The sequence below is a fragment of the Bombus affinis genome, chromosome 1 (genome assembly GCF_024516045.1).
Source record: "Bombus affinis isolate iyBomAffi1 chromosome 1, iyBomAffi1.2, whole genome shotgun sequence".
NCBI classification, from domain to species: domain Eukaryota; kingdom Metazoa; phylum Arthropoda; class Insecta; order Hymenoptera; family Apidae; genus Bombus; species Bombus affinis.
In genome coordinates this window covers 7059730-7069862 of record NC_066344.1, presented here as the reverse complement: position 1 = coordinate 7069862, position 10133 = coordinate 7059730, and the positions used below count along the sequence as shown (strand labels likewise).

The window sequence follows — 10133 nt, the reverse complement described above, 5'->3', positions numbered from 1 at the left end:
ATGGACGCATCTTACTCTGTTTTTAACGTAGATATGCTTTTATTTTTTCTAAAAATGGATTGTACAATTTGTTATATGCTATATTCATCGTTAATAATATTTTATATTAATCGGTTAATAATTTAATTTCGTGAAACTCCTTACAAACGCGATAAAAATACAACACATTCACGACAACACGAGATACATCAAGGATAAAAAAAATTTGTTCCTAGAACCATGACCTTTTTACTGACAAAGAAGAGACCTTCGTCGTATCAAAGCATTTTCAATCTTGTCATAAATAATTATATGTATATGAAGCTTCATATACAAAGAGCAAGTAGAAGCAAGTTTACATTTTTTTCCGTTTGGTCTTTTCTTTTCTCAATTGCTATTTTAATATAAACAAAAATCCAATTAATGTAAACGCATTATGTTTCATTGGAATATACTACAGAAATTCCACCAAAGCGAAACCCAACAATTAGCGATAAAAAGAAAACAGTAACATACCAAATTATCAATGTACTTACAATATTTAAGGATAAAAAGTTTCATTGCACTACATTTGTAAACTTTATTAATTATACGTTGCAAAAAAAATGACGTGAACAAAAGTTGTTATTCATTTCACCTAATTCATCACTTTGCTCATTTACTCTTTAAAAAAATAATAAGTCATACATAATAATAAGTCATACGATCCTTATCATCTTATCGCTTTGACTATCGCTTAACTATAATTATAAGAAAAGTTTTTTAATAATTTATATTCATTGTCACGCTTTTTGTACACAACTTGGTTTTTGTTACAAAAGGGCATTGTTATACAGTGGATCAAACCGATATGGATGTCTTTTTTTGCAAAACGGTATTTAATTTCATTGACATTTAAAAGCTTTGCAGATTGCAAATTATAATATTATCATTTATAACCAATGCAATTGAGTGTATATTCGTGTATCGCTACTTATTATATGTATTTCAAACTATAATACAAAGTACTTAATAGGCTATAATCCATAATAGTATGGTTTATAATCGCTGTTGCGGTTGATTTTGAGAACTCATTCCTGAAACTGGTTGCGGTGGAGTATCTGTACTTTCACCCTTTTTCTCATCCTTCTTCGATTTATTCCATTCCTGTAAACCTTTAGGTAAACTGGTGTCCTCTTCGAACGATCCCGTACCCTCCACAAACTGTTCGTAAGTTGACTTTTCAGGGAAGGGCCTAGGACCTAGTAACTCTATCATATCATCTCTACTTAAAATTTCTTGCTTTAACAAACGTTCGGCAACCTAAACAAACAATCGTAAAATCATTCACCTGCTACTATATTCATAAAAAGTAACTTTTTTCATAAACCAAGAATATTTTATACCTTAGATACGTTCTCCTTATGTTTCATAAGTAAATCGCGTGTGTGAGTATGGGCTCGTTCAATTAATTCACGTACTTCAGTATCGATAAGCTGTGCAGTGTGTTCAGAATATGGTTTATCGAAAGTCATATCGCCTTGTTGTGGCATTTGAAAACTCACATTGCCAACTTTTTCGTTCATACCATACTGAATGACTTGAGCATATGCATTTGCAGTTACCTGATAAAAATAAATTCAATATTAGTAAATTACTTACGCGCGTTATAAATTTGTAAAGAAAGAAGAGAAACGCAGCACGACAATACTTTTTGTAGGTCATCTTGCGCTCCTGTCGTAATACGACCAAAAAAGATTTCTTCCGACACTCGCCCTCCAAGTGCCATACACATTCTGTCAAACAATTGTTCTTTTGTATAAAGATATTGTTCATGAGGTAAATATTGTGCATAACCTAAACCTTTTCCTCGAGGAATTATGGAGACCTGCCCCATAAAAGAACATAAGTGAAATTATAATCAAACTATTACTATTTTTGAAATCTAAGAATCACCTTCAGTAATGGATCCGCATATCTCAAAAACCAGCCTGCTACTGCATGGCCTGCTTCATGATAGGCAACCGTCTTTTTTTCTTCAGGTTGCAAGACATTCGTCTTTTTTTCCATGCCTGCAATAACTCTTTCAATGGCCTGTTCAAAATGTTTTAAGTAGATATTATCGCTCAAGTCTCTGGCTGCTATTAAAGCTGCTTCGTTACAAACATTAGCAATATCAGCTCCTAAAATCAATTCACTCATAGTATTTTCAATACATTTTTAACGTTCTTCTTTCATCTTTGTTTTCAAGATTTTATTAGTAACTAATTTCACTTTTTATACCTGTAAAACCAGGCGTTAAGGAAGCCATTTTTCTGGCTAATTGGTCTTTATCCATTGTGATTTTTAAAGGTTTCAAGTGTACTTTAAAGATAGAAGCTCGACCTTTAATGTCTGGAGCAGGAACGAAAATTTGTCTATCAAACCTTCCAGGTCGCAACAAAGCTTTATCTAAAATATCTATTCTATTAGTTGCCGCTAATACAACTACATTAGTAGTTGTATTGAAACCTGAAGAAAAAAATATATTACTCGACAAATATAAATTTTGAATAACGTAATAGATGATCTTATCAATTATTATTGTATACCATCCATTTCAACTAGAAGTTGATTAAGTGTATTTTCTTGTTCCGAATGACCGCCAAAGTTTCGGCCTCCCCTTTTTCTTCCAACAGCATCGATCTCATCAATAAATAATATACACGGAGCATGTTTCCGTGCCAATGCGAACATATCTCGAACTCTTGATGGACCAACACCAACGAACATTTCCAAAAACTCAGAACCTGATACACTAATAAAAGGTACATTTGCTTCACCAGCTGTAGCTTTAGCTAATAACGTTTTACCAGTACCCGGTGGACCTATAAAATATTATACAAGTTCTAAATTATAATCCTAAATTAATCCAAATCTAAGAAAAGCTATTTATTCCTAAGCTATATGTACTTACCTGTCAGCATTGCACCCTTAGGTATTTTAGCACCAAGCTCTATATATTGTTGTGGATTTTTTAAAAAATTTACAAACTCCATAATTTCAATCTTAGCTTCTTCACATCCAGCAACATCCCTAAATTTCAATAATACACATAGAAATATTTATAGCAATTATATAGCAAAAAGGTGATAAATGAAATATTACTCAAACACAATATCCTTAAAGGGAGTCGTACAATTGCACACAACTTTTTCCTACTCTATAAATTGACTACTTGTTAATCGTTTCAACTGCATATTCGTTTGTCTTCTACCTGCTTTTGTTATTTTGTTAATACCTCTTGTTTTTCACTGTGTTCATTTCATCCTAAAACATTCTAACGAATATGGCAGAAGAGCCCAGAGTAGAAGAAAATTGTCTACAATTCATGATAATCTTTTGATATACTATAATGTAGAATTATACAACAATATTTCTATTAACTTACTTAAATCTTACACCAATATCTTTAGAATTAACCATTTTTGCAGTTGATTCCATTAACGCTCCAAAAAGGCCACCTTTCCTTCCCTTACCAAGTGATTCTGCTGATTTACGGAATATATAAAATATGGCTCCTGTAAATAACATTTAATATTATATCCAGCTATGATCTAAATATCTGTCATAAATGTATATCTACACAAAAATAAACATAGCTTACCATACATAAGCACCTGTGGTAAAACTTTTAAAACATGATATAATTCTAGCTCATCCTTGTACTGTACTAATATATAATTTTGTGGCTCTATATTTAATTCAATTTGTGCATTCTCCAAATTTCTTTCAAAAGTTTCAACACTACCAATGTTGAACCATAAAGTATCCTACACAATGATAAAGTATCCATTCATTCACCTATTAAACTTAAATTAAACTACCTCTAAACTTACTTGTCCATTCACAAAATTCCCAGGTAATAATTTGACACGGACCCACTGTTTATTGATAACTTCCACTTTATCCACTACTCCCTTATCTAAATATCTAAATAGAATTAATATAAAACATTTACATAAAATTTGCATACTGGGTATGTCTACAAAAAATTACTATACATTATGATTCATTTACTTTGTTACAAATTCTTTCCATGTAATTTCTGTAGCTTGATTCGATAATTGTTGCAAATACAAGTAAAACAATCCCATTAATGCAACACCAAGAAGAAGCAACTTTTCGTTCTTTTTATCTCCAAATGATTTATTGCCTCCATTCCATTTAAACTCCCATGAAAATATACGTTTATCACTACTCGCAGAATGCATATTAGATTTTTGAGATTCTGCTCTAGATGATTGCGATTGAGAAGCTTCCTTGGATTGTTCTTGTTTAGCTTTCTCAGTAATCTTTTCAGTCGTTTTACCAGAATTTTTTTCTATAGATGAAAAATTTAAGATATTTTATAATCTATTTTTTATAGTTTAGAGCAAATTAATACATATAGGATAATAACTTGGTTTAAAAAATTTTTCAAATCCTTTTGGTGGCTCATTGCGTAGTAATCTCCATTGATTTCGTAAATGTTCCAATGTACTTGTTTCGTTGCTATTTCTTATCAATGATAAATATCTTCTTAACTAAAACAAATTTTGTGATATACAATATAACAAATATAGCAATGAAATGCAACATAAAAAGCATTCTATACAAACATTATAAAAGTTTCAAATACTATTAATTTAATCTTTATATACCCACATTTAAATAAATATATACATAATTACAAAAAGTATCGGATAACTACAAATTATGTATACATCAATTTAAAAAAAAAATTGATCTTTATTAAAGAAGTCATTCATGATAAAAAACAAAGGTTATGTCAGATCATATTTATACCTGAAATATATTGGCATTTTTGTAAACAGAGTTCAGTACAAATCTTTCTAATTTACTTGTCGAATGTAATAGCTGATGGGCCATATTTGTGGTAAGTGTCTGTAATCACGTAATATGATGAAATTTCGTAGTTTCCACACGTTCCTTGTAGTAGATTACCGGCCACAAGACATTATTTCAACAAATATCCCCAGTCTTAATCCCTATTTCTCGTTTACAACGCAAAACGTATATAAGTTCTTAAGCCGAACAATTATTGGTTATTCAATTTTGCACGAAGAGAATTGACTAATAAATGACTCAGTTCACTACTAGGATATTAATTTTATTTAGTGTTACTAGAAATATAGGGGACTAAAGTGAAAGATATTTTTGACATTCTAAGAAAAATTATTTTTATTGAAGCACATGCTTGATCATTGCGACATTCAGATGAATCAAACATATTATACCAATTCACATAAAGAATTGTATAAGTCTATATTTCTACTAATCTCTAGCTTCTGATTCAGATTTAACTAAGTTAACATACATTTTTCTAAAAGACAAAAATTATAACAAAGTTTATTTATAAATAAATATAAGGAAATTATGCACACAAAAATGTAGACGTTAATAATAACTCAATCGTCTCATGAAGATATTAGATAGAAATTTTTATGTGCTATGTTATGTATACGTATATGCGCATTGTTTTCATATATGATATATATATATTACTAAAATCTAAATTAATACACGTATTATTATACAAAACAAATATTAATGAGAGTTACTCTATTGGTAATAGTTCATATGCTAACTTTCAGTTTGTGAATAGTTTGAATTTTCTTCAATACTTATAGCACAAGGAACATATTCTTGTCCCGATTCCTGCAAAACATAAATTTTATATATATGAAGAGTTTTTATGAAATGTTTTTAAAAAAGAATGAATAAAAAACATACTGAGTTAACAATAATTTGTCGTCCCTCTTCTAAATTAAGTCCATCCATATCTTCTGCTGTTAATATTATCACAGAATCTTCAGGTATACTATTTTCATCTATATAAGTTATAGGAATTTCTGACGAAACCTGTAATTAAAATTTATTAGCAATCACAAAATCTGCAACACAAAAATTTTGACAATAAAAGATATAAGATAGATATTATTAATCCATAATACCTCGCAATATGTAAAATCAGATCCTTCTTGTACCTTTGTTTCTGTATTATGTTTAGAATCCGCTATTCTTTGTTTCCTTGAACTTAACGAGCGCTCTGACTTTTTACCATCTTGTTGGAGACGTCTCCATATCGTTGTTTTTGGAATATGGTAAGTCATTGATGCTGCTGCTTGCGACATTTTCCCCCCTTTACATGCAGCAACAGCTTCTTCCAAACGAGATTTTTTCAATTCTTCATTTTCCGTCTTACGTTTCTTCCAAAATGATAATGGCAATTTTCCTTCATCTACCAATCGCGCCTTATCTCTAAATAAAGTAGTTTTCGGAATCTAAAATCATAATTACCGTTATTACTCTTAGACAGCCTAAATAAAATTGAGCAAGAAACAAAATGTTAAATAATTTACTTTGAATTCAAGTGCTACTTTCGTTAAATTCTCTCCTCTTTCTAAAGCCTTAACTGCAGCTTCCCGTTTATCTGATCCATAAGACCTCTTCATTTCCGAACGTAGTATTTGATATCCTTCTTTCTGAATCCTCCTCCATAATACAGTCTTTGGTATACTAAAAAGTTCTGATGCATGCTGTAAACTTGATCCACCTGTAGTAAGAGTGACGATGACAAGTTGAATAATGCCACAGAATTAATATGTTCAGTAAATATGGTATAGATACCAACCAATTACCGCATTTATAGCAGCTTTCATACACTCTGCAGGATATTCGTTTCTTGATGCGTTTAAATGTATACCTAATGCTTTAGCACGCATGTACAAAGTTGAACGTGGTATATTATGTTTAGTAGAAGCTTCTATTAATGTCTGTCCTGCTTTTAAATCATTAATTGCCGCTGCCAACATATCTTCGCTATAATCTCTTTTTGTTGTATCGCGCCTACGTTTCTTTTTTTTATTCAAAGTGGAATTTTCGGCAACCTCATCTTTTTGTTGATCTTCTAAATCTTCATAACTATGTTGCAATGCATTAATAACATTTTCTTCAGCCTCGCTAATTACAGTCATTGGCTCTTCATTATTATCATTAAAATCCTTATTGCTTACAACTGAGTCAGTTTCTTCAAGTCCATCAATCTATAAACAAAGAAACATAATAATGATAAGAAAAGAAAAATATTTCCATTTAACTCTCTTTAAATAGTATAACTAACTTCAATAAGGCCACAGATTTTTAGTGAACGTGCCGCATCTAATAAGGTACTAATATTTTCAACTGGTACTCTCACTTCTCCATGGTAAGTAAATTCTATAATAGATTTTATATCTTGAGCAGATATATCGCTTAATATTATTGTTGGATGATCTTCATTTACTTGACTCAATATTTCCTATAAATAAAAAAAATGGATTATTATGCAAATCATGCAGAATACTACATACATACCTAATCTATCTTAAAACAAAAAGAAATATATATTTTTTTGACATGAAAAGGTATGTCATTATAGTGTGTAATGAACACTACATTTTGTAATATATTTCACAGAAAAAATTATTAAAAGTTGTATAAAAACGAATTTGAAGTACAAACTTTAATCACTGAAAACTATTTGAAAGTAATCATAAAACAATGTTCAAATTCAAAGCTATGAATTCTTAAAAGTACAAAGATTGTTTACTCGAAATAAAGTACTACAAGCGCAGAGAACTATGCGATGAGCATGAATACGTTCCCCGCCCGCAGCCAGCGTAACGTCTACCATACAGTCCTCCTCTAAAAGTTGTCTAACTACATCGGAGAGATGGTTTTGATAATCATTCCATTTAAACCAATAACTCTGATTGATCTCGTGTTGGTTAGTAATTTCGGACATGCCGTTTCAGTTTCGTTTCCTTTTTCAGTTTCAATAATTCGTATCATATACAACCGGAATTTGGAACAGGACTGAACTCTTCAGAGTGCTTCACAACCAAGATACGGAGGACCTCAGTGATTATTCATGGCACTTTGTAAAAACCCTAATAAATTTTACACCACCTTTATACGATCATTTATCCTGATTACTTATGTATCATTAAACTATTTTGCGTACGTGTTATATTTATATACAAACACTTATTTAAAAATCAAATATAATAAAAAAATTGTATTAGAAACATACTAATTGCCAGTTAAACGTATATTATGATTGGTTCATACACATGTTATCTATACCGAATTTAACGATATAACATTTCATTTTAAAGCTTTAAAAAATATGTAAAAAATGTATAAAATATAAAATATAGAAAGATTTTTATTTAAACAATAATTAAGTTTATTTCATTTGCTTAGATTCTAGTAATTAGAATATTTCCGCTTGATTCTAATTGCCAACTTTCATAAAATTTGAGATGTTAGTACAAAGATATGTATGTATACAAAAGAATTGAGCCTTTATATGTATTAGTAAACTCACGTTCTTTTATATGTGAGAGTTGTATGACTGCTTTAGAGTAACGGAGTGTTTGTGTTTGCTAACTTTTTGACCAATTTATTTAATCGCTTATTTAAAAACAGAATGGTTAGTGATTTTATACGTATCAATCATTTTACATATTGTTTTTCATTGTGATTCGATGTACATTTTCTTTGATGTATTTAAACATGTGACAGCATAACCTCAATATTATTGCTACGTTAAAAATGTTACACATTATTAAGTATGAATGCATTTTTGAAAATTCGGATATTCTTTTTTTTAAATTGTATTCACGATTTTAAAGCTTGAAAGATTCTTTTTATAATACTTACTGCAATAATTTAAACTGATATTATCACATATTGCTTCGTGATATTTTGTGGTTATGTTATTCCATATATTGTAAAATTTAGTAATGGTAATATTTAGTCAGTCGTTTTTATAAAAAAAAAACGTATTTAATATAAAACATATTTAAAAATGATAAATTTATAATTTTTTGTAGAAACCTCTAATGTTGCATGGGCACGAACGTGCCATAACGCAAATTAAATACAACAGAGAAGGAGACTTATTATTCTCCTCTAGTAAGGATAAAAAGCCAAATGTTTGGTATTCTTTGAATGGAGAACGTCTTGGATCTTTCAACGGACACAATGGCTCTGTATGGTGTATTGACATTAATTGGGATACAACAAGATTTTTATCTGGAAGTGGTGACAATTCACTAAGGGTTTGGGATTGTCAAACTGGTTTGTATTGCACATACATAAAATATTTTTTCACTTATTTGCTTTATTTATTAAAATATGACTATGTTACATTATAGGAAAAGAAATAGGTTTGCTTCATACAAACAGTTCAGTGAGAACATGTAGCTTTAGTTATTCAGCAAATCTTGCTGTTTATTCTACAGATAAAGCTTTAGGACACCAATGTGAAATGTTTATCATTGATATCAAAAATGTTGATGCAGTATTATCACAAGCAGATGCAATTTCTAGAATCGCTGTGAATGGTCCCAAAATCACTGCTATCTTGTGGGGTGCATTAGATGAAACAATTATTACTGGCCATGAAGATGGTGAAATCACTCTTTGGGATGTTAGAGTATGTAATATGTTTGTATTCTCATGAATTAAATGTTTAAAACTTTTTTATAATTTTATCTATTTTTTTGTAGACAAGAAAAAAGATGACAAGTGTCAGAAGTCACAAATCACAAATAAATGACATGCAATTCAACAAAGATGGCACTATGTTCGTGACTGCCTCAAAAGATAATACTGCTAAACTTTTTGACAGTGAATCGTTAATGTTACTAAAAACATACAAAACAGAAAGACCTGTTAATTCTGCTACGATTTCTCCAATTTTTGATCATGTATGTGTCATATAGTGATTAAGACATTTGGGAAATAATATTTATCAAAATTTATAAATACTGTATTTTCATAGGTGGTTCTTGGAGGAGGTCAAGATGCAATGGATGTCACAACAACGTCCACTCGTCAAGGAAAATTCGATTCTCGATTTTTCCATTTAGTATTTGAAGAAGAATTTGCACGTTTAAAAGGACACTTTGGTCCAATTAATTCTCTAGCATTTCACCCTAATGGGCGTAGTTTTTCAACAGGTGGAGAAGATGGTTATGTTCGTATTAATACATTTGATCAATCTTATTTTGACTTCCATTTTGAATACTAATTTTATGAAATAAAAATAAATATGTATCAATTAAATGAATAGTGTAAATTAT

The 10133-nt window shown here is 30.0% G+C and overlaps 3 protein-coding genes across 3 annotated transcripts; 1 reads left to right on the top strand and 2 right to left on the bottom strand.

The window, feature by feature from the left end:
- Positions 1 to 15: 15 nt before the first annotated feature.
- On the bottom strand, positions 16 to 4989 carry LOC126919643 (AFG3-like protein 2). The gene is made up of 13 exons (XM_050729120.1): positions 4786 to 4989; positions 4400 to 4523; positions 4018 to 4321; positions 3837 to 3930; positions 3605 to 3770; positions 3389 to 3518; positions 2915 to 3033; positions 2550 to 2825; positions 2242 to 2469; positions 1915 to 2141; positions 1670 to 1846; positions 1365 to 1583; positions 16 to 1281 (listed from the first exon to the last, which is right to left on the bottom strand). The coding sequence occupies exons 1-13, from the start codon at positions 4867 to 4869 to the stop codon at positions 1018 to 1020; spliced, it is 2412 nt and encodes an 803-aa protein (XP_050585077.1). The 5' UTR covers positions 4870 to 4989; the 3' UTR covers positions 16 to 1017.
- Positions 4990 to 5154: 165 nt separating this feature from the next.
- On the bottom strand, positions 5155 to 8005 carry LOC126919740 (protein abrupt-like). Its single transcript, XM_050729306.1, has 7 exons — positions 7592 to 8005; positions 7124 to 7300; positions 6635 to 7046; positions 6363 to 6556; positions 5955 to 6284; positions 5734 to 5862; positions 5155 to 5658 (listed from the first exon to the last, which is right to left on the bottom strand). The coding sequence occupies exons 1-7, from the start codon at positions 7784 to 7786 to the stop codon at positions 5584 to 5586; spliced, it is 1512 nt and encodes a 503-aa protein (XP_050585263.1). The 5' UTR covers positions 7787 to 8005; the 3' UTR covers positions 5155 to 5583.
- Positions 8006 to 8327: 322 nt separating this feature from the next.
- On the top strand, positions 8328 to 10116 carry LOC126919750 (eukaryotic translation initiation factor 3 subunit I). The gene is made up of 5 exons (XM_050729333.1): positions 8328 to 8476; positions 8880 to 9126; positions 9204 to 9484; positions 9558 to 9758; positions 9833 to 10116. The coding sequence occupies exons 1-5, from the start codon at positions 8474 to 8476 to the stop codon at positions 10079 to 10081; spliced, it is 981 nt and encodes a 326-aa protein (XP_050585290.1). The 5' UTR covers positions 8328 to 8473; the 3' UTR covers positions 10082 to 10116.
- Positions 10117 to 10133: the final 17 nt, after the last annotated feature.